The 25,877-nt window shown below is 39.2% G+C and overlaps 1 protein-coding gene across 3 annotated transcripts in view; it reads right to left on the reverse strand.

The window, feature by feature from the left end:
- The window catches only part of fhit (fragile histidine triad diadenosine triphosphatase), a 515,756-nt gene that overhangs the window by 88,649 nt on the left and 401,230 nt on the right, over window positions 1–25,877 (reverse strand). For all 3 annotated transcript variants that reach the window (XM_049581795.1, XM_049581799.1, XM_049581789.1), the window contains one exon: window positions 19,411–19,479. In XM_049581795.1, the coding sequence (XP_049437752.1) occupies window positions 19,411–19,479 (69 nt within the window). The remainder of the gene's footprint in view (window positions 1–19,410; window positions 19,480–25,877) is intronic.

Raw genomic sequence — 25,877 nt, forward strand, 5'->3', positions numbered from 1 at the left:
TGCTGACTGATTGATTCACACCATTTATTGTGTTAAGGTTGGCTAAGTCACCCTTGTACAGTATATGCGCGTGCAGGTCAGTGGTGCTGGGCCCGGCAACGTTCAAAGTAACATTGAGTTATTAATAACTTTCAGAACATTGCGTACAATCGTTCAAAAGTTACAAAAGTTCTTCTCTTCCCCTCTGTCTGTCTCTCTCAAACACACAAACAAAACAGAGGGAGCACCACTCACCTGAACTACACCTCACCATAGGTGACAGTAGATCATAACCTGGGAAATCAATCATAAATTTGTCACACGTAATTATACAAGGTACAACTCCCGTGAAATGTAAGTCAGCTCTTTTAGCTTGTGCACTGTAACTTAATTCTTTTTTTTTTTTTTGCATTTTCTTACATTGTTTGCTTCACCAGATGGTTGTGGTAATCTATGGTTTCTGTTTGTGGAATGACTCGACCTCAATAACATGGCTGTATGATCGCTTTTCCTAAACATGGACAGTGCCCCACTGCAGTCACCTCTTAATGGCATATCAATCAATCAATCAATCAATCAATCAATCAATTTTATTTATAAAGCCCAATATCACAAATCACAATTTGCCTCACAGGGCTTTACAGCATACGACATCACTCTGTCCTTTGGACCCTCACAGCGGATAAGGAAAAACTCCCCCAAAAAATATATAATAAAAATATAGCTGTGATTCACAATAGGAATGGGACGTGAATTTGTGCAACCTACGATGGTGAAGGAATGGCCTGCCTTACTCTGCCTCTGACTGGCTTACCGTGGCATTCTCACCCTAACCTTAACCAATCCCACTCATTTTGCTTTATCCTAACCAATCCATCCAATGAAGGCAACAAGCACTACCCAATCACAGGGAGAGTGGGGCGGGTCATTCCTTCACCATCCTGGAATTTGCATATTTGCAAATGGGACAGTACCTCACATTGCCACTGATACACCATCCCTTAGTAACCATAAAGCACACGCCTTCTCTTCTTCTCTGACCAGAATCATCTTTTCTGTCAGTTTGGCATAGAGAAAAAGACTAACTTAGTTATATGGCACTGTCCTGGATTCAGTCAAGTGTTGGCAAATGAAAGGATACTACACTTCCTGATATCCAGTTGGAAACTAATGTGGTACGGAGGTCAACCAGTTTTTTTCCAACAACTGCACAATGGTTAGCAGGATGCTAGTTCAGCTGGTGCTGTATCCGAAATCACTCCCTACTCACTATATAGAGAGTCTGCCATTTTGTAGTGGTGTCCGAATATATATTGGACTCAAAGTATCCCAAAATGCACAGTGAAAAGTGGTGTTCAACCAGTGGTCACTCACCAAGCAATATATCCCATCAAATAAATAATATTAAAAAAATATGTATCATGTCTTCCACCAAAGGAACAAATAAACTATATGGGACATCTGAACGATTAGATGTCAGGTCAAGTTATTAGCCAGCTTACCACCAAGATTTGTAAAATAGACATAGCAACCTAAATTAGCACAAACTTGGCAGAGCTGATAGAGAAGTGACTGGAAATGTCCTCACCTACATCATTAAACATTTAAATTAAAATTTCAATGATTTTAATTGCTTTTTTTCAGTAATTAGTTGTAGTTACTGTCAAATTGAGCACAACACCTGCCTACAGTGATACCATAAACCATGGGCATTAATGTACTTACCATCCACTGCTCTGGTTTCAAGCATTTCAACTGAACTGGAACAGCTGTTCAGTGCTATGATTTAACAAATACACTTACATTCTTTTCTTTCTGTTATCTTGTTGTGATCTTGAGAATATTCATATAACACTAGTTAACAGGAATGTTTATCATATTTTCTTTTGCTGACTTCTTCGGAAATGTACTCCTCATATGCTAAACACTTGGGTGGAAACCTACAGAGAAGATATTTCTTCAGAGACAAAAAGACAGTGTGATTTTCACTGCTGGACTAATCAAAAGACATGGCAATGTTGCTGTTTCACATTAACAGCAGTAAAAACTACTGTGCTTCCTGTCCAACCTAGAGTTTGGTCAGTGGTAAATGACGGCTCTACCCAGCAGTGATTGCCCACCATCTGTACGATAAGATGTCAGGTCAAGTTATTAGCCAGGTTACAACAGAAGAAGTCATACCTCCCTTTCTCAGGGAGTAGGTGGTGGGAAATGACAAATTGGGCTATTTTTGATATAAATGTTATAAAAATAAAAGTGAAAGTGTAAAAAAAGACAAAAGCAGCCTGTCACTACCAACCATACAGCACAATCTGGAGACCTAACCCTTGTTCTGCTCCCATAATAAGCTGCACATTGGATGATAAATCAAAGCCCAATAACGATGAAAAGATACTCCCCTGAATATGATCACTCAGTTGGAGGAGAACAGCCATCAATAAAGATCTAATGAAGAATACAATCAGACAGTATCATGGACTTTGAGACCTTGGAAGTGGAGACAGAGAGACAAAGAATTGAGACACAGCATTTCATTGCTGGAATTGTGTCAGTGGTGCATTAAGATGTGGTTGCAGAAAATGGAATGGATGGAGACGGGGATAGGAGGAATCGATCGGGAAGGTACAGAGTGAAATGAAACATCATCATCAGGAAACTAAATAAGTGAGAGTCATTTTCCCTTGGGTCCCATGGGACTCTTTGTTGAAGAGGGCAACATTATATGGAAGTATACTGACGACAAAAAGATTTGAGAGAGCACAAAACAAATTTGAGTGCATCTCTGTCCTCCTTCACATACAAATCTAATTATGCTCTTACAAATCCGTTCCTGTTCGCCCTAAAAGGTTGACTTACAGACTGAGTTGTGAGTGCAACAGGTGATTTGAGCAGCAAGAGAAACTATGTAACTACATATTTTCATTTTTATTTTCATAGACCAGCAGGGTGTGTGGGACTCAAACAATTAAGAGATGACGCCAATGTCAACACAAGGGTAGACTTCATTAAAGACAGGTTAATTTCTACAAAAATATGTCAAATACTTGAGTTTTACTTTGAGTTTTTTCATGGCCAAATCTACCAAATCGTCATAGACTGTATAAAATAATGAACGTAACCACCATGACAATACCCTTTTTTTTTGTGGAGCCCTGTTCTGAGTTTGGCATTTTGGCTGTGGCTGTCTTGGATCTTTGGAGCCACAAGTGACCATATTTGGATGAAGGGGTGGGGCTTACCCTAAGGTTAGGGTAAGGTCCATTTACAGCTATAGTTAACTGTTATAATACTAATAGTAATGCTAATTTCCGCTAGCAAAAAACAGGCTTAAAACCATGAAAACAAATGCACCTAATGCAAAAACCGAACATGCGACTCCTTAGACAGTCTTTTAGTACAACTTCACGCTGAACAAGACTTTTGTTATGTGACCAGAATGTTAAAAAAATAACTAAAATAGTAACTGCTACAATTATACTGATACTCTTTGAATCTTAGTTTACAGCATTAAGGTAGCTGACCAATGTTGGCACCACGGTAGCAACTTGTCAATGGATGGCACCCACCTGTTACTCCAAGGGGCCAGGTGCTTATTTATGCATGATCCTTGACAACATCTGACACATACATTGTATAAACTGTACTGTACTGTGCCCTGTACAGTTGTCATGAATGGGGAAAACAACTATAGAGACCAAAACTGTTTTTTGTGCCAGGCTGTTAACATTTTTGTTTCTGCTGTAAAGTTGGGCATTTCAGCATGGATATGTATGAGGACTGATTTGCTCTTGGAGCCAGCATCAAGTGGCCATCTGAGGAACTACAGTTTTTGGCACTTCTGAGTTGTCTTAATTTTTCAGCCTCAGAGTTTGCTGCTTGTTTAGAGTTAACACAATTTTCATATACCCTTTCAAAGGTTCCCTATGAAGTCTTGTCTGTACATGAAACAAGTTATTTTAAGTGTGTATGTATCCTAATGGTTCCTTTCTGGTATTTTTTTTTAATAAAAAAATAGAATTAGACAGATGCAAGGTTAGTTACATTGAAAAAAACCCTAAAGCTGTTCCTGAGATATAGCATTCACAAGAATGGGACAGACAAGGTTACAGTGACCTTGACCTTGCACCTATGACCACCAAAATCTTATCGGTTCATCGAGTGCAAGTGGATGTTTGTGCCAAATTCGAAGAAATTCCCTCAAGGCATTCCTTAGATAGCGCATTCATTAGAATCGGACAGATGGACGGATAAATGAATGGAAAGCCCAAAAAGATAATGCTTCTGGCCATGGCTATTGCTAATGCAGTGGTGTAATAACCACCATGAGATATCAAACATGAACAACCAGAGAGTCAGATAGGTTTTAAACAAGCCAACAGGTTAGTCAACATGATTTGGAAGAGAAAACAAAGGCCAACAGACCAAAACCTCTCGCTGTAACCATCCATTATAGTTTACAGTCCCACTTCCTCTACTTGCTACATTCATCCTAGTTGTATACACACACACAGTTTTCCTGTGCAATGGCAGATTATTACAGAATATGTATTCACATTAAGTTTTACCTCCAAAGAAACTAGTTTGAATAATGGGGATTCATTTTTGTTTACAACCTGTTTGATAGCTGAAAATGTGGCGACAATGCGACAAAGAAGAAGCAAGAAACATGAGAAGTCAGACTAACAACAATTACTTAAATTAAAGCAATGAAATCATACTGCAAGTAATAGTAGGTCACTGGAATAAATCAGAATTGTACTTAGTACTTAAACATTTTGAAATCTTCAGTGTTGACATGGGCTTATTTTCTGTTTGTTGGCCCATTGCTACCTTTTATAACACATTGCCTTGCTCATGGTGTGCTTGTGTGCAACTGTAAAATATCTACAGGGTGTCTTTGTAGTGCAGCAAACCAAATATTGATCAGAATGAAACGGTATGAAAATAAGTATCAAAATAAAAAGATTAGGTGGAAAATAAGCAGAATGATCCTTTTTGTTGGGCCTCAGTGTATGCTAAAGTATCAGGAAATACACACAATAAGATAGACGACACAAGTCGACCTCAGTATCAGCATTCCTATTATCAAGAGGTCCAAACTGAATGTTTTCAGCAATTACTCTGTCCTAGATACTATATTGTTTATCTGATTGCCAGGCAGATTCATTACCTTCTCCACAATGTAGACAGGGAAGCATAAAATACAGGTCACTGCTGTGATTAAATTCTGAAGCCTATATGGGTCAATTCTGATCCACAGCACTGCTGCTGCAACAGTCGCAGATATCAAGCAAGGGAAATAAAATAAATCATTAGGTCCATTTTAGAAAAGATATTAGAAGCAGGTCTGGTGTGTTCCTCTCATCATCATTATTTTTACATCTGAGACTTTTGCAGTGATAATTATATGGCAGCATTAAAATAAGCTGTGTTTCATCACAAATAAATAAAATAAAAGCTTTGTGAAACCCGGCAGGTTGTGTTTTTAAGACCAGAATCCTTGACAAAAATCAAGATGGTGGCCGGAAATGCAAGCTGCATACTGACCCATTTGCTTTTTTAGGGGTTGGGTGGTTGGAAATCAGGGAATTAGGATGCACCTTGTTCGGTTGTTGAGGATTATAGGAGTAGCATATGAATTGTGGTCTGCTTTAAAGAATATGAAGTCAAATCTAATCAGCTCTCATCAGCTCCAGTCAAATTACACTTCCCTGATCCCCTTGGGGAGATTTTACCTCTGCGTTTAACACACCCTAATGAGTAGCAGCAACATTAATATCAGCTGTGATCTTCATATGGAACATGCATATTTTCACTTACAATTATAATGCATCTTTTGCTCCCATTTTTCATGAGCTGAAAAAACACTTTCTATGCACACAAAAGGCTTATTTCTCTCAAATGTTGTGCACAATTTTTTTTTTGAATCCTTGTTAGTAAGCACTTTGCCAACATAATCCATAATCCATCCACCTGACAGCTGTGGCATATCAAGATGCTGATAAAACAGTGTGATTGCTACACAGGTGTGCCTTTGGCCAGTGACAATAAAAGGCTTAGAGTAGTGAAATGAATATTTAGTTTATGGGCAAAGGCACTGGTGAGCAGTCGTGCAGTCAGCACATCAATTGCAGGCTCTGTCAAAACTTCACGACATCTGTGGAAATGTGTTGTGTGATTAAACTGCACATTCGAGAGTGGCCTTTTATTGTGCCAAGCCTAAAATGTAGTGTAACAGAAGTAAACTTGCCTTAACCATGACCACATATCTTTTAACAATTTAAGATAAAGACTGGAAAGGAATGGCTCAACGACAGAGTTGAGCCATTTCAGTATTGATGTAAGTTTTTGGGTCTGTTAAACGGCTCAGTGTTGTATGTAAGCACCACTGTGTTAGCTTGTGCTAACCAAGCAAACTCAGAGGAAGAGAGCAGCTCTGCAGACAGCAGCCTGATGGGATGTTTCGAAAGAAGTGGTAAATCAACTGAAAACTGAGCCATATCAGGCATGAGATGGAACCTGAGCTTTTATGAGGTGTGTTCACAAATTGTTTTAATCATTGCTGATCTCTACGACAGTTAAGTGGACGAGCAAAGCAGGTATGCCTCATTACATGATCCAAATCTTCATCATTCTTACCATTGTCAGCATGTAGGTTGTTAGTTCGGAGGTTGTTATTGTTTCTTATGGCACAGGGGATTTTGAAAAAGGTAACACACAGAAGGGAGGGAGAATGCCATCTAAACAGCCAGCCAATGGGAGGCTTTGAGCCACAGTCTACATCCAGTGAGCCAGACCACAAACACTGAATTGAGTGACCATCTTAAAAACATTTATCTGTTTAGGTTGTACATTTGCAACCCATTTTAATCCCAGGGTCAAATACGGCATCCTGGTCAGTGGGCCTTGGCCTCTGTTACCAACGCACAAAGCACCTCACAGCATCTGTATGAGATGCACCAAGCATTCATCTAACTCCAGTGTAATTTCATCTGCAATAACATAGTGAGTAGGAGTGACAAACTCCAAGTAGGGTGGAAAAACAGGACTTTCACCCAGGAGACCGGCGTTTGTGTCCCGTGTGAAACCCAATTTTTTTTTCAGCTATGTAGCATAGTTACTGATGCACATCACGTGACATAGTCGTCAAGTGACATGTTACTGTTAATCAAGTTGTATTGTTGCCTAATACTTGAGTAACTTTGGTGGTGAAAGCTATGTTTCCTGTGAAAACAGAAGTTTATTTTGAAAGACACTTTAGCATGTAACAAGCAGAAACTGACGCAGAAAACTGACACATCCAAAACTGACGCTAGAGGTATACCTAGAGTGTGACAGTTTGAAGCTTCGGGCCACTGACCAAGCTGCTGTATTTGGGAGAAGCTGTGGATATTTGTATGTGGCAACTGCAGTGCCGTGCTTTAGGGCAACAGCAGGAGTGTTCTTATCAAAATGGATTGCAAATAAAAAAAACAAGTCACACTTAGAACACTTAACAGTGTAAAACATCATTATATCAGTCATGAGCTGACATGGTTTTTAGCTATCACAAGGATGGCACAAATGTAATTGAGTTTCCAGTGCTCCCAGAGGATGCTGAGTGCTCAGAGGAGGGAGAGGCATGGACTCTCCAGACCTCTCCTAGTTTATTAATTCTCCGGTTTGAAATAACATACTGTCCATAACAAGCGCATCCTGAGTCCATAGCGTCCATGTAGCTGATAAGTGAAGAGGACTGATAGGGCTGTCGCTACACAAAGCTGTGTGGTTATTAGAGGGCACATCATGTCCATCGACACTCCTCACAGCTTTGAGATGAGATGAGCTGAAATGTCACACTGATAAAGGCAGTAACAAGCTTAAAAGGAGGCAATGAGCTTGAGTGGCATCTTCATTTAAAAAGACTGACATTTTGATTAAAAGTTTAATTTAAATATTTCTAGAAGGAACAGACACTTGATCAGCGTTTCATTGGTTAGATGGATTCAGTTGCACTGGTGAGGAAGAAAGCTAGGCGTAGCACCGGCAGCTGCTTTCTGGAAATAACAGTAACCTAGTATTTAAATTGTAGACTTGAAACCCTTAATGAACCTGTATCGCCAATATAAGATGTGGTGTGGATAATTATACTTGGATGCATCGTGATATTCACATTTATTTTAAATAAAACTATAAATAAAGACAGCATACCCTAAAAGAAGGCATGAGTCTGAACATATTTAGCATATTAGCTTGTAAATATTTAAATGTAAAGTATACTTTGCTCTGTATAATATCTATTATCAACTGGGAAATTCATGTCTTGATCTTAGACCATAAATAAAGATGGACGATGCATCTCCCCTTACTCCCACTGTACAAGAATAAAGCCAAAATATCCAGGGTATGGTCACTGCCATCTTGCACTGGTGACTCATTTGGACCTAAAGTCTGCGCAATAGCTATCTCTGTGGTCCTACCTGTACACTCGTCTGACCAATCGCAAGCAGCGCCATTGATAGCGAGCACACTGATTGGCACACAAAGCTGCCAATCATCACAAAACCCACAATATTGCCAAACTCCCTTTTTGTAGCATCAAATAACTAATCTAAACCAAACTTGTTAGAGAAATGAATACTTAAACATACAGCAGAGTAACTAAAAGAGATATTTTGAAATCATTTTGAAATTATCATTATTTTTCTAATTTCACTGAATGGGATGGCCATGGTGTTACATTTTACCATGTTATTCAGGGTAGTTCACTAAATAGCCTGTCCAACATCTGATGAACAAAAAGCACCAACCAAAAAAAGGAGAATATTGTGGTATACAATGTGCCAGCAGTGAGTAGTTCACAGAGTTCATTTTTCTTAAACTTGCAGTCTTTTTGCTACAAAATTTCTTTGTGTGTTGCTGAGCTGTAGTGGAGGGGTAGTGACACAAAGATAGGATTTGATACTGAAAACCTTGTATTGATTTGGCTAACTGAGACTGGTGACTTTCTTATTAACTTTGGCTGAACTCTGAAATGCAGTTTTGCAGAGCAAGGACTGTGGACTTTGTCCACCATCTCAACACACTGGCACTAGGAAGGTATCAGTTCACAGCCAGTGTGGACTGAACCTTTCATTTTAAAAAGTGAGATAAATGACATTTGATGAATGCAACTATTTATGTGACACACAGATTGCTATTGAAGCCATACAAGCTTGATTTCTGTGGTATGAAATTACCCAGATCACCTGTACCCATGCCCCATTGTGCAAGCACAGTAGAGATTTACAGCTAACTTCTGCTAGCCAAGCAGGTGACTTCCAGTTTAATTCTCCGCTAACTTGGATGGGAATGAAATCATTTAAATGTGTGGCTCTTTTAGACTTTTCAAATGTTGTCAGATTGAATGGATCAAATCCAAACAGTGAAATGAGTCATTTCACAGGGGTTGTGACACTCAAAAGGTTACAAACACCTCTCTCTCAATGTAAGTCTATAGGAAAAAAGTATTTTGGGTCCCATGGCATCACATGACAGACCAGGTCGTTGTAATTTAAATCTTGGCCATGCCATGTAAAATTGGCTTCAAAGCCTGTTGCTGTTCCTGGGGGCTTGTTCTAAATATCTCTAGAAAGCAAATGAGCCTTTGGTCAAAAAACCCTCTTTCCACAGTAGAACAATGACACAGATCAAAGATGTTAGACCAGTGGGGACTGGCCTCTTTCTCCCTGCAGCTGATTAAAAGGTCGAAACACTTAGTTTGAAAATCCATTGACCTTTCTGAGGTGTAACGCCTTCAGCCCAGAGGGGACTTAAAGATGGTATAAAGAAATGGAATCACTCAGGTAAACATGTCTTAAATACACGACTTATACAGCACCTCTGCTATACTCAACAACTGAAGGACACTGTGGGTCATTCCATTACCTCAACACATTCAGCACCATAGTCCTGGCACAGTGTGTGTGCTGTGATTCACTCTAACAGTGCAACAATGCCTGACAGGAAGAGCTGTTTTTGACTCCTTTGCTTTTGAAAACTCTCTGGAGTCCAAGGTCATATTTGTCATTTTGCTCACAGCTGAATTTGGGCTTTGGTAACCAACTAAAAAACAGTTTTTTTACCCCCAAGGCGAGGGCATCTCTTTTGTTTGTTCTCAGCAGAAAATGACTTTAAGTCTGGCTTTTCATTTTCTTTTGTGGACAGCTCTGCTGGTGATTAGTTTACTGACTTAACTGGTGGCTTATAAAAGGTGGTAGCCATTGAGCATTTTTGTTTAAATGTGTTACAAGCAATAATTCATCCATACAAATATGACAAGGGACTGTCTCTCACCCAAAACCGTGTACACGGTAGGATCGATTTTTTTTCTGTATTTTTTCTTCTTATTCTTTTTCGTCCTGGTAACAGTGCGCCTGTCGGCACAATGGTATTCTTGACGTTCACCTCTCTAATCATGTTTTGACGTTTATCCTAAGTGACCTTTTGGATGAGTCATTTCATTGCACATTTCAGGGCACACAGCATTTCAAATTGTTGGGGCATGGTGAGGAATGGATGAACGAGCAAATCACATAGAATCTTTCTTCTGCTCCCTCTCTCTGGCTCTGACACACATACCCACATAGTGCTTTGGCATTTTCTGTATCTACAACACGAACCGCTAGTGAGTATCATCTTTGTAATAGTTTCACCATAGTATTCAATTGGTTTGAGGCTATTTTGTGAATGACAAATGATACGTATGAGATCCTGCGGAGCCAAGAGGAATAATTGACTGTGAGAGTGTGCAGTATTTTTAGAAAACTACACAGTACTCAAATAGTGTTGTCTTAAGTGGTCTAAATTAATATTCATATAAAGCTTCTGGTTTCCCACTGAAGAAGAACAAAACAATGCATTTGTATTTTGATCACTCACACATGATGGAGGAGAACTCACACTGATCAGTACAATTGAGAAAAAAAGAAACACTCTTAGGATTCACACTCTGCATTATTTTTCAAAAAGCACTTACTAATTTCACACAATGTAGATGATGATGGTTTTATTCAGTTTCCATTTATGGTGGGAAGCAAATATTGCTGTTTTGCAGCACTCTTTAAGTTACTTGTCAGCCCCACATGCCAATAGACATTAGGGGCAGTGAGTAAATAACTGGGGTGCAATTTTACTATAATTTTCTGTTTATGAATATTGACAGCCAACTCAAGTCAACTTCCCCTCTGTGTCTTATAGCACACACAGGGAGCTCTTTGGAGTCTCTAGGTGACCCACAGCTGAAACACATTGTAACACACGTTTAAGGTTGTGAAATGGTTCTACTTAGGTTTAGGCAACAAAAATCCTTGGTTAGGTCTAGACAAAGATAATGTTTTGGGTTAAAAGAAATGCTTGACAACATAACATGACATAAATGATTATAATTATATAATTATTCAAAATCAGCTGCCATATTATCTAAGCCTGTTCAAGATGAACCCTTTCCATTTTGAACACATAATGAAATGTGCTGATCACAACTTGCCTAATACTGAAGATGCAAACTCAGTCTGTACCTGCTTTTTTTTTTAAACCCAACCAGGTTGAACCTGTCACTACTGCCATACCAGCTTACACCAGAACCGAGGGCTTATTTCATCCATTATTGACTGTAAGATGTACTTGCCTGAACCGGAAGCCAAAGTTTCAAAAAATTAGGTGGACACATGTAGAAGTAATTGATGTGAGCAAAAACCTCAGGTTTCCTGCCATTCACACTTCGTTTCCAACATTTTATATACTCGTGCTATAGTATGACATCATAGTGTGCCTGATTTCTTAAAGGGATAGTGCACCCAAAAATGAAAATTCAGCCATTATCTACTCACCCATATGCAGAGGGAGGCTCAGGTGATTTCCCTAAGTGTTGCGAGGACTCTAAAATTTCACCTGAGCCTCCCTCGGCATATGGGTGAGTGTGGGTGAATTTCATTTTTGGGTGCACTATCCCTTTAATATGGTCATCTGTTCGAGGTACGCTACTGCAAGTGTTTACACTACCTAGCCTATACTGCTAGATGTAGCTACATGCTAACATCAGGGAGACATGTAATCTTGGTTACTGATGTTGTTAATTTCTTCTTGATGTGTGGTTGTATTAAGAAGCTTTTATTGGTGATTTTCATGATAAGAATCATTCTCCAGCTGCAAGTGCACTGCCTATGTACATGTAGCTACATGCTAATGTCAGGGAAATATGTAACCATGGCTGCTGATGTTAATTACTCCACAGTTTTGCATCATATTCCTTCTGGAACATGTCTAATTGTGTTCAGAAGCTTTTATTTGTGATTGCAATTACATTGCTAACTTACATGTAGCTACATGGGAACATATGGGAAACACGTAAACTTATTTGTGGATGTTGTTAATTTCTCCCTCATTTCAGATCATATTCCTCTGGGAACATGTCTGGTTGTGTTTAAAGGCTATTTTTTAAAGATTTTTTTTTTTTTTTTAACGGAGGACAGTAACACACCAATACAGTCATTCCCTGGCTGCAATGATGGTGCAGAGACGCCGAGATATGGAAGACCCAGAAACTCTGACTAGTCAGAGCAGACTGAGCTTTTCTGGGAGGGGGCTTCAAGAGACAGGTGTTCCAGTACAGATAGTATAAGGAAAATAAAGTGTTTTTAGACCCTTAAAGAACATAAACATATGTACCATGAACACAGTTATGAACCTAAAGAGGAACATGATAGGTTGCTATTTAACACTTTTGATGACCCCATTACCTTTCCTCCCTTACCACTCTCAGGACAAAACAAATATTGTAAGCCTCAATACAGGCTTTGAGTGTTCCCAGGCCATTATTGGCTTTAGACTTTCAGTCTAATTTCCCCCCGACTTTTAATAGTGTGTAAATTGTGATATACTGCAGCTTGAGAATGGACTGCTGCAGCCATGAATGTTGGATGTAGGATTTCAAGTAGGCTCATGGTGGTGTGAAAAATGAAAAGCTAGGTGTAATCAGTAAGAACACAAAGAGACTGAAATAGAGCACTTATCCTTGCCTATACTGCTTACGGTTTAAAAGGACTAAAATTAATAAAACAAAGGCGAAAAGGAAAAAAAAAAATCCTGGAACAAAGGGAAGGTACAAACAAGGCTCACAAGTATGATGCGCTGTGACAGCTCTTTTTGGGTAAGGTGATGCTTTAAAGAAAATTGAATGTGCCATCTGGTACATCAGAGGGAGACTCAGATACCAATAGAGAAACAGAGGAAGAGACAGGGGATGGAGCAAACACAGAGACAGATAGCTACAACAGTGTTTAGCTGCTGATTCTATTCTCTATCACGGAGCTGCTGTCAGCCCACTGGATCGACCGTGCAGCGCTGGCCTCCCGCGCTGCTCCACCTCATCTAAATGAAATGACAATACAACTGCACTCCCGAGTCCCATCCCTTCTCTTTACAGCGATAAACAGCCCGTTGAGTGTGGCTTCACTGTCATGCACTATCTGCATCTGATAAAGCACTGGACCTGGCAGTGGGGGCGGAAGTAATAAATTGCTTTTTACCTGTCTTACTGTGAGGAACAGTTTTCCGAACTCCACTCTGTTATTGCACTTTTATTCAAGTATATTGTGACACAAGTATTTTACTTTATTGTACTGTAATTCATATCCACTGTTGTTATCTGCACTTATTATGGGCAACTTCAAGAAAGTTGCTTGAAAATACCCACAGATTCAGTTTACATTTCAAAACTGCATTTACTTAACAGTGGGGCTACATTAGCAACGACTGGCTATATTAGAGTAGAAGTGGCCCTGTTCTTGAAGTACAGAAAAAAAGTAGGCCTTAATATGAAACAGGTTTGTATCAGAGGATGATATATTCCTGTTTTAATTTGTTATTTATTGCTGCTTTCTGTTCATGCAAGCTCAACATTTCTTAATATTCACTTGTCTTGATGGACTTGATTTGACGTATTCCGGCTGGCTGCAGAATCTGTCATAAACCCAGCCCACTCCTTGTTAGTGGATTGCTAATTGCTAATTTTTCTGATAAGTTTCAATTAGTTACTGATGCTATAGAAAAGGGGTGTGGCATCATGATTGACAGCTATATGTGTCAGTTGGTATGCTCACGATCAATGGCACTGCTTTCGATTGGTTAGGTGGTTACTAAGGCGGCACCCACGCCAATGTCTTATTACTTTCTCCTCATAAAAGTGGTGACACCTGATCCTCCCTCTCCTCCACCCAAAACTGCCATTTCAACTGCAGCTGGCTAGTAAGCCTAACTTGCTACATCCACCATGTTTTTATGCTAACGTTACACTGGTTACAGAAAATGCAGAATACAGTGATAAAAACTGACATCATCACTGAATCCGACCAATTAGAGTTGGGTCTGTTTCTGGGTTTGCCAGTCAGTTCCAATGTTTGAGTTTATACCAGGCCCCCAGGAAGTGTGCCTGGCTTTGAAGCCAATGTTTATAGTGGCCAAACAGTGGTCCTGCAATTTCTGGGGTCTGTCATGTGATGCCTTGCTGCCCAAAAGAGTTTTTCCCATAGACATACATGGTGACAGGAATGTTTGTAAATCAGTAAATACATTTTTTTTAAGAGACTGATAGGGGGCTAAGTGGCCACACTTTGTTTGTTTACCTACATTCTCAGAACCCATCGGCTGTATTCAGCGTCTGACTTCCGGCAGACGGCGATACAGCCCCGGGGGGGCAGACCCCCGATTTTTTGGCATTCCAGTTTGATTTGGGCGGAGGAGGCGAATTTCCATTTCCGACTTCCGTTTATATATAAGTAAATATGCAGAACCATTGCGATGGATTCAGAGTTTGCAGTGACGCCAATTATGTTCCGCCTCGTTAGTTCACCGCACGGACCGTTTAACCTGGTAACAACTGCAGCTGGCTCAAACGTGATTGGTCAATATCACACGGACTACAAACAGCCTACAACCAGAAACCAGGGCACTTCTGCTCTTCTTCCGGAGGCAAGGTCTCCAGGGTTTGCCTACAGACTCTACATTCACTGAATGTAGAGTCTATATATAGAGACTAGTTTAGGGTGACGAGAGGAGAATTGGCAGAGTTAGTCTCAAAAGAACACTAAAACTGCACAAATATGACAACATTTTGAATGTGAAGCTGACAAAATATAGTAGGTCTCCTAACTGGCTGCAAGTGCGATTTTAAGCTAAACTCTTTTCGGGGGTCGTGTTTCTATGTCTACTGGTTGCTCGATGTGAAAGGGGTACAATGGATGAGGGATGGCTGATGCATGAAGTTGGACTGAGGAGTTATCAATACAATATTCTTAATCCTTCATATATCTCAACAAAAGCCAACATAAGGTGGTATAAGGGAGCTGAAACATTATGGTAAGGTAATTGAAATGAGGAATTAACTACACCTATTTCACTACAAAAATTTAAATAAGGTGGCTGCTGGCTGGAGGGGAGATCACCAGACACCTAAAAGTTTTTGGTTAGCAAAATGACCTTTGCTAATAACAAGCTAGGCTACTTGCTGTTGGCTACATTGTATGTCACTTCCAGTAAATATCACAACATCAAATATGTTTTTTTCTGTTTTTAAAAATGTAATGTTACAAATATAGGAGGATAGCAAGTAGGCTACTCACCCATCCTTTAAGTCTCCAATCTGATGTCGCAGCTGACAGCTACGTGGTTTGTTAACATGAGGCAACAGCGGTGCATATTTAATGATTTCAGTGTGGATAGTCAATAGTCAGACGATATTTTTCCATTAGTGTCTTTCTGTTCCACTCAGGACCTGGTAAAATTCAGTATACTGGTCTGGTCCAGTGTTTGACTTGACAAACTGGTTTAAGAATTTTCACACTGGCCCAACCCCACAACCAATGATTTAACTTGCCTCGCATGCTGTGGTCCAGCCAACAATTACAGAGCAAAGAGTTTTGGAAATAATTCAAAATGACTGGCAACACTTCTTCAACAGTAATCACTCATGCCTTTACTTGGATTTTAGCCCTCTGAGATGGAATGACAAGTTTTTGTTGTTATTGTCTTTCATTATTATTATTCTTGTGGTCTTCTGTCTTTATTTGACAGCCAGTAACATGGGGTTAGAGAGGGTCATGGCATGCAACAAAGGGCCAGCAGCCGGGAATCAAATCATGGCCAATCTAGTTATGTGGTATGTGCCTTGACCATTAGGCCACTGGGGCGACCAGACAGAAAGGTACATTTGTCAGTGCAGAAAAGCAGACAGACAACAGATGACACCAGATTATCACATTAAGAGGTGATTAACAACAACACAGGGATATGCAAAACGTTCCACTTTGATAAGACAAAGTGTTTCCCAGGTTCAGTGTAACATACCAAAGCACACCTAATTAGTTCCCTATTAAAACATTCATTTGTGTTAATTTACTAAATGAATTATTACTCTGTTACTCTGAAATGGCATTCAATTTGGTGGATGGCAAACAAGTACCTAATTCTGAAATTTTTGAATTGTGACTTACAAAAATGTGTCCCATCAAGGCCATACAGAGGCATATAATTTAAATAATTTTCCTACTAATCAAACAATTCGGTAAGCTCTCCTTTGTTGTATGCATCCTTTAATTTGTCACTCATCTGTATATTAAGATGATATGGTGAACCCTTCTTTTGTGGGCTTTTAAGTAAAAAAATAAAAAGAAGAAAGGGACAGTGCTGCCATTTGCAACATCATCATGTAATGTTTGCCCTAATTGCGCCTTTAAACTGGCTTTGTTTCCTCTCTTTTCACAGTGTAGAGAGAAAAGGTCTTCACCTGCTCTATTGCCTCTTAAATAGTCTTTATGAACAAATAAATGTGTTAAATCTATAAAGCACTTAACAGTGGTAAGGTATGAGGAAAACAAACACTGGGTGATTATTCACTGCAAAGAAAACACCTCAAAGAAAAATGTTCTCATTTGCTGGGTGTGACATGGAAAATATAAATGGTGGCGATGCCGCTGCTCTCACAATAACCCTTATGATCACATGCAAATTAAAAACAAACCTATTTATATTTTGCTGCTGGGACTCTGCTGTGGAGCTGCACGTTTCATTTCTCCCCTCAGGCACACTGAGGAAGTATAGTGAAGTTCTTTTTATTAAACGTGGTTATTGGAATATTCATATCAAACTCACCAGTCATTGATATTCATTTGCTACAGACTCTCTTGTTACAAATTCAAAATGTCACAGTGAAATTTAAAACAGCCTGAAAGGCATGTTCATTATTTTCTTATTGAAGTGTTGTGGTTCATTGGTTTGGAGATTCTGGCTCCTGGGGGCTGTAGAGCCCACTGATATTTGTTCAAACTCATCTCTCAGATGTTTAATTAAAGTTATTAGGAGCCACAGGTGAATCAGTTCATTAGCAGTGAATTGTGTTTTCAAATTCCTGCAGTAACACACAGGAGTCTCACTCTCGGAGAACAATGCCAGTTGTGCGGCACTAGAAGATAAATGGAACCACCATCCTGCTGCTGCTGTTATTTATTTATATATTTATGTATTGCCTAACAGGTGAACTAGGTGATTACCTAGAGTGCCATCAGCCAGGAAAAGAAGCAAAGATGCCCCATCAACTTATAAATGGCCATCAAAGAGGTTACCAACGTGCCCATTTCATTTACAGGAATGGAGTGTGGTGCTTAATGTTCAAGCAGGTCATTCTCAGTTCAACACGCATTAAAACTTTTAATGTAGGTAACTTTTATAGATATTTATCAGAGCTCTTGGGTATGCAGATCTTATAAAACACCCAGGGTGGAATGGAAACACAGACAGGGAACAGCAAACACATCTCCCTGTAATGTGCAATGGGTTTACTTGTTTTACATTTGTGATAAAACCAAGCTGCAACCTGTGGAGCTGAAAAATGATGCTAACGCAGTAGTGCCAAAAACTGCAGTTCCTCTAATGACCATTTGAGGCTGGCTCCAAGAGTGAGTCAGTTTTCATAGACCCCCATGTTAAAATGCCCAGCTTTATAGCAGAAATAAACATGATTACAGCCTGGTACAAAGAATGATTTTGGTCTCACCGTGTTAAATGTTTTTAAGGTTTAACGTTATGGATAATTAGGGGCATGGTTGCAGTCTATATTTCAAATCCAACCCCCTCTCTTCCACAGCTCCAGCTGCTCGTCCAAATATGGTCATTTCTGGCTCCAAAAATCCGAGATGGCAACGACCAAAATGCCAAACCTGAGTCCACAAACCAATGGGCGATGTCACAGTGGCTACGTCTGTTATTTCTATACAGTCTATGGGTACAACCACTGAAATGTTAATGTGTGAAATGCTAAAACATTGTAGTTTAAGTGCAAGTAGAGAACTGTCATGAAGTAAGCAAACTCACTAATATTAGTCGCATCTATGTAAATGTTGCTAACATTAGCTAGCATTAGCCATCCTAATTTACTGATCAAACCAGACATAATGAGCATGTGTTTGGCTTTCCTCAAAAAATGTCATTTATTACTCTTCACTTTTTCCACTTTTGAAAAGTAATACTTTATTTATTCCTCCCTGCCAATAGTCATTTGTTACACTACTCTTTGTATTATATTTCTGTTACACCACACAAAATTGGTAATTGCATTCTTCTCCTCAAAATTCAGACTTTGCATGTGTGCTTGTTGGGGTAATCACTTGTAATCACAGCTAAGGCTAGAAAGCTTGCAAATAATTTCGGGGGGTTTCTGTTGCCTATTTTCCCAAGGATGTCTGGAAGTGGGAAAGTTAATCATGGAAAAAGGCAACATTTCAACGACCACATATCCAGCTACAAGCCTCATGAGTCTGTCATCACTTGTAGTTCAGTTTTGATTGTTTAGCCTTCATAAGGCTACATTCTCTGCAGCCGAGGAGGGCTCCTCTTTGGTGGGGTGTACTAAGTAAGTAATGGGAATATTTCCAGTTGTTGAATGTTAGTATTTCCATCTTCCAAGCTAGCATGCTGCTTTGTGCAAGCATGACAATTAGGAAAATGAATCTGGGAATGTGATTGATTGTTGGATTTGAAATCATTGAGGGGTTGATAACAAAAGTAAGGCTGGAACAAGTTTTTTGTTTTGGGGGGTAACTGTAGTATTAAAACTGAGTTTTTTATTAGTAATTTATTACTCTTTACTGGAAAAGTAATACTATTACTGTAATGCATTGCTACACAAATGTAAAGGATAGTTAAAAATAAAGTCTTGTCTTTCCAAAACATCTTCAGTGACAAAACGCCATGGATGTTAAAGACAAAGGTTATTCTGGTCATCTATTCTATTTTACACATGACATAGCAATGACTGAAATAGCAGTCCAGCCAAGGGTGGTTTGATCAGATGCAAGCTGTAATTTGCATGCATCTGCAGGCATTAAGTAGTTAGGATGGCCAAAAAAATCAACCTCTGACCTCATTGTAGACGCTGTCATTCCGCTCAAAGTCCCCTGCCTTCCTGGGCAGCACATGGACGTGGACATGCTGTAAGCAAACAAACAAGAAAAGGCAATGGTTTAGATTTGGCGCTCTGTCTAGAGAAACAGGTACCTTTTCACCTGGGAGTTCTCTGACAGACTGATGTGACAGAGACAGTTCCCATAGAGAGTCTTCATTACTTCACACTACATTGGAGAAGCCAGAGTGGAGCGTTACTGCCGTGCCACAAATCACAGGAGGGTGACCGTGCATTTCATAAAGCGTGCTACCTGCACACCGCAGAGACTCCTTATTTTTATGCTTTTAAGGATTTAATTGACTTTTTCCGCCGCCCCCCTTCTGGTGTCAACCTCCCTGCTGTCACAAACTTGGCCGTCTGTGTGGTTAACTTTGATTTCCTTCTTTGCATGGATGATATGGTAATGTCCCTAAGAAACTGCTTTATCTGACAAAACACACGCTAAGCAAAAAACAAACAGTAAACACTCACTACAGCAGAAACAACAACCTGTTTTCCCTGATAGGCATTCCACAGTCGTCCAATACTTATCAGTACATAAAGTAAAGCCTTAACATGTGGTTATACAGAGTAACTAATCTGGCTTTACACTTTCAAAAAAACATTAACAGGGTGATTTACAAGGTAAGACAAGACAATGTGTAAAAACTAAAAACTTGAGAGTCTCTGCCATGGCTGCAAGTCTTGTATGTGCAGTAGATCCTAACACAGGAAAATCTTACAGGTTTATGGCCAAGTGACAAAAGCAAGGGTCATTCCTATGTTCCTAGTTCTGAATATGAGCCCTCCCAGGGTCCTGTTACCCAGTTCTATAAAGCACATGATGGGAACCTGAGTAGGTTAGGTTAGGTTAGGTTAGGTTAGGTTAGGCAAGGGGACTAAAATTATGACTCTGAGTGTGATCGAATTGTATTGGTATATGTTTTTTGCTCAATATAGTTGCCCTTTCTGTTAGGAGAACAGTTCCAAAATTAACTGAAGCCCAAGAAATGAGAAAAAATAAAGAATCAGTCACTAATTCAGGAATGAAAAAAGGCTAATTAAGGGTTAAAAAAGAGGTTTAGGGCCTTTTTTTTTTTTTTTTTTTTGGAAAGATGGTCCTGGGAACATATTTTAACAATCACAATTGGGCCTTCTGTACCTGCTGTCGAGTATAGGAGCAGCTGGACCAAATCACTACAGGGTTTGGGACCAGTTGGATCTGAGCTAAGACTCAGAGTTAAAGACCAGCAGGATGTAGGACACAGAAAGTGTTTCAGTGCAGAGTTCTGAATCATTTGGACCTGGTCTAAGAGCTTTGCTGTGGAATTTGGACCAGTAGAACACAAGTTAGTACTGACTGGCTGAGACAGGTAGATGACATCCTACAAGACTAAGAGTCTGTAGGCTGAAGGACGGGCCTATTCTTACAATGTTTCTTAGCTGGAAAGAGTCAAGTTAAGATGTAGAATTCATCTTTGAGCTGTCAGGATGAACCCACACAGGAACTGAGGAGCTTTGTATTTTAATGACAGTGTTAAAAATACTGCTTTTCCGTGCTGGGAACAATGACTATAGAATCAACAATAACTAATAGAAAAAAAGGCCCTTGGAGCAACAGCTGAGTGGGCATGATGGTGTATGTGAATATACAGCTAACAACAAGTGCACATAATGGTTATGACATGAATAAAATAATGAGCAGCCACTGTTCAATGCTCACTGACAACCTCAATATCACTCCCTTCAATCATCACAAAGTGCAGCCTTCAACACTTGTAGATTCCTGGAAAAGTTTCTCTGCAGCACACCAAGCCTCACAAAGCCTTTATGGCAGCTGTATCACTAATACATATGCTTTAGGATACATCAGGACAATGTTGGCATTGTATATAAGATTCTTACTAATCAATGCTCTACAATAGCTGAAACTTGTAGTACCACTGCCAACATTTCTCCATGTACTCAAGACATGACATGACATTTGTGCTCTTTGTCCTCCATAACCAGATAAACATTTATTTATCTATTAGCCAAGGTCAGATGACTTTGTTGGATCTCAACATTTTTTTTTTTTTTTTGTAATTAATGTCATCACTCTTTTGACTTTGGGGAAAATTATGGGTAATTTCAACACAGTATGTAAATTATTCATCTCAATCACAACAAAAACCTTCTTTGAAATACTGTCACGTCAGCAGTGACTTGTAAACTGATGTGTTTAGATGTGTTTCGATGATGCATATTGGATACTAACATTGTGTTCACACCAGGTGCGAATAAAACAATTTCATGTAAAGTCAGTGTACATACATGATTAGATACGAATTACCACCAGGCAGCGTGATGAACGTGATGCAAAATATGCAAATTAAGCCATGCTAATAAAGCAAATAGTGCTATTTTGCATCATACACTTATTCTTGAGTTGAAAAATCTGAACTTGACCGACCAGTTCGAGCCACGCAAACCAATCAGCATTGAGATCCTATGACGAAGAGGAGCTCAGGTGGGAGCTCATTAATTGATTCAGCTATTTCATGCATGTATGACGTGAGTTATTTCTGCATATGAAGTGAGTCAACACAAAATATTCTAGCGTTCAAATTCACGCGAGTAATGTGACGCAAAAATTCACACAACATAAGGAAAGCTGCATTTCTAAACTGTGTTTAGAAATGCAGCATTCATAGTAGACATAAAACCGTTATATGAGGAATGTAACTGTTTCTGTTATCTGTGTCCTACTTTATTGACTGAAGGTTATGCTCTTATGTGACAATGTGTTTACTGTTGTAATTTTGGCCGACTGTCTCTCACAGAAAGAATTAGGTGGGGGTGTATGTCCACTCTGAATGGAGTAGAATTGCTGTGCTTTGTTACATTATCACCGATTTACAGACATACCCAGGGCATGGTCACAGTGTGACATGTCTGCTGCAGCATGCCCACAACAAAACTCATCCATTAAAATCAACTGTGGCTGCTGTGCTGATCACAGAAGCTGCGTGCACCTGTGCGGGCATCATGCTGCTCATTTTCACTTTGGTTGTTGGTTGTTTTTTTCACTCATCTCCACACCCTCCAACATGTAACAACTACATAGAACATAGGGGAGAGCGGGGTCACTTGAGACAGTACTTTTGAAACAACTTAGAAACCCACTGTACCTATTCCATTCACCTCGCTCACACTCAAGCACACCCTTTTCATTTTTAACCTTTAAGTGGACACTTTGCATTTTATTAACAGTTTTGAAATTGACAGGCTGTAAGGACTTTTGGCACTCTTTTGCTATTTTTCTTCTACCATACTCTTTTTAGTTATGTCAAATACAAAAACATGGTGTTGGAAAGCTGATTTTCTGGCATATCAGTTGATGATAGTGTTAGCTGTCTGAAGTTTTGTTGGTAGCTAACACAGGATTCCAAAGTCTGTCTAGGACAGTATTGTTTTTACCTTGCTACAAATCAACAAAAAGTAGACAAAAATAAGACAAAGGCATTTCCGATCTGAATAACTTACTAACTTGGTTTGAGCTTTATCCCATGATCATCATTATTCTTTGACTCACGTTTAGCCTGTGATTTAGACTGCTAAGATGAATTTATTGATCATGAGCATATTTTGAATGTAAGGAGTTCAACTATATTTCATTCATTCATTCAAACCTTTATTCAAGACTCGGGAAATCAACTGAGGGAGACCCTAAGCCAACAAATAACAATCATGCATATCAACTAAAACAAAAATGAACAACAATAAAATATATATATATATATATATATATATATAAATAAATAAAAACAATAGCAACTAGTCCATACCCATTGAGTGCACAGTTGCCCACATACAGTTACACATGGTGTGTGTTTGGGATACAGGTCATAGGAAATTGCAGATTAAACAGTCAACTGAACCCATTAAGAAGAGCAATGTATTCAGACAGAGTTTTTGTGAATTTGATAGTACGATTGCTTTATTGAAAGCACAGTAGTACCACTGCCAATAGTGGGATAGTTAGTGGGCTAAAACTGTACATTAGTAGTTAAGGTAGCACGTTGAAAGGCAGATAGTTAAAGTGTTTATATGTTCTATTGACTTAAAAGTGGGGCGCACTGGTAGAATGACTGACTGACAGACAGAATGACACACTGACAGTTTCCGTGATTATGTACAGCATACCATACCATGACTTAGTCATAACAAATATTAGAAAAAAACAACATTGGGCCACAGGGGGAGCCACAGTGATCGGTCGCATTTTAGCCATTTTTAAGCATTTTTCTGTTGTTATAGCGCCACCCAGTTGCCAATTAGAGTTAAATTTCTCCACCTTCCTGTTCTACATATCTACCACGTTTAGTAAAAGTCGATATGGCAGTTCGGCCTAGATAAGAAATTAGCTCTCTAGCGGCCTCATTTTGTTTGATCAGGTCAATAATGGAGGGGTCCCCTCAGATTATGTGTGGTCATATGCCTACAAAGTTGCGTGGTGATCGGTGAAACCCTTGAGATGTTATACACCTTTATGTGATGAGCCACGCCCTCCGCAATATTCATTGCCTTATAGAAGCTCAGTTTTAGTAAATTTTCCAACTTTTGCCAAGAGGGAACTTTAGATATTGGTCCCTAGATTATGTTCACCGAGTTTCATGCAGATCGGTCAAACTTCCTAGGAAGAGATCGATTTTAAGTGTTTTTCAAAAAATTCAAAATGGCGGAAAATCTATATAACCGGAAGTTATGGGTTCTTGAGGCAAATTTGTTCCTCATTAGGAGAGGCAGCTCTGTGCAAAGTTTCATGTCTCTACAGCATAAGAGAATGACATTCTTCCTAATTCAGTTCTGACTAAGGGAGTGTGAAGCTACAACCTAATCTGTGAACGAGTACCGTGATTATGTGAGGACGGACTTAAGCATGATGAAATGTAGGGTGGAAGCACCTGTATCAAAGCTTGATAAATGAACAAATACCAATGTTGTTCCCGCCTCACAGCCAAATATGGCCAACCAACCTTTCAGTAAAGGTTGCAGTGATGTGTGCTGTAAGGGTTTTTCTTTTTCAAAATGAAACAAAGTCAATAGCCTATAAACCTTAAGGCTAACCACACTGAGCTTATGCTTGCTGCTAAAATGAAGCTCAGAAAACAGCCAAATTCCATTACTGTAATTTGGACAAATATAATAATTTTATGTTTCCTTTTTCTGAAATGTGTGAACATGTGACTTTTTTTTTTTTGCCCAGACCATCCTTGGGAGGCAAATTATTAGAAAAATGCCTGTACATTTAACACAATTGTGCCTTTCAAGTTTGGGCTATCTTCTAAAAACTTCAGGGATAACATTATTTTCATTACTGTTTAAGTAGTCTGTGAGTAGTTCATTATTTATTTTGTGTCAATACAAAAGTGTCCCAGCTGACCCCGCTCTCCCCTACAATCTGTAAAGAAATGATTGAAATACATATCTCATTCCACCAGAGGCAATGTAACGCAGCACAGCAACCATATGGGTGTTTTTACGTTTTGCATTTGAATAAATCAATCAAATCAATGCATCCATTATCCTATAGATAAAGAGAAACTACATCCTTTTTCAAAATTCATACACGTTGTTTCTATGATCTATGACAGTCAAAAAATATCAGTAAACATTAACAACTGGCTTCTAACTCAATAAGCTAGAGTGATAAAACTCATTTTTGTGATGTCATCAGGTATAAAGCCTGGAGCTGCTACATAGACAATGAATTGGGAAAGATAGCACCCAGTGGAAGGTTCTGAGTATGTGGGTACATTTTCTGTTTCATAACTAAGAACACTACAATAGAATAAAGTTAAATTGGTTAAAAAAGAAAGCAAACATTCTGTGGGGCCACAAAATCGGGCCCCCATTCATTGTCTATGGAGCAGCTCCAGACTTAGTTTCAGACTTTCCTCACTTTGAGACCTCACTTTGAGAGAGAGGAGTTCATGTTCACAAATGTTGATTAAACTCTCCTGGGCCACTTAAATTACATAGTGGAATTACTAAATTAGGTGGTGCTCCCCTTTAAAACGTTCCAGTTAATTAATTCAGTGCCAGTTAATATAGCCTACACTCGCAAACCCTGCATAAAAAGCTGCATTATCAAACACAATATACACACAGTGAAGCTGGCAGCAGCCTCACGCTACAATGGCTGTGGAGCAGGTAAAAAAAAACAAAAACAAAACAACGCCCCAGCTATGTGAAGTGTTGTGACCGTGCCCTATGTATTTTGGAGGTAAGAGCTAAAAAGATTAAGGCGCGTATTTGTCCTTGAGATCTTTGTTCTCAAGGATAACTCAAGGATAACTTCCATAAATTGAAATTATTTTTAGCTTGCTTTTACTTTATGTGTTTACTTTAAAATAACTACAAACTTACTCACTGTAGATCTCTGCTCCCTTCTTTTAGCCAT

This window comes from Epinephelus fuscoguttatus, linkage group LG1, assembly GCF_011397635.1.
Source record: "Epinephelus fuscoguttatus linkage group LG1, E.fuscoguttatus.final_Chr_v1".
Classification (NCBI taxonomy): domain Eukaryota; kingdom Metazoa; phylum Chordata; class Actinopteri; order Perciformes; family Serranidae; genus Epinephelus; species Epinephelus fuscoguttatus.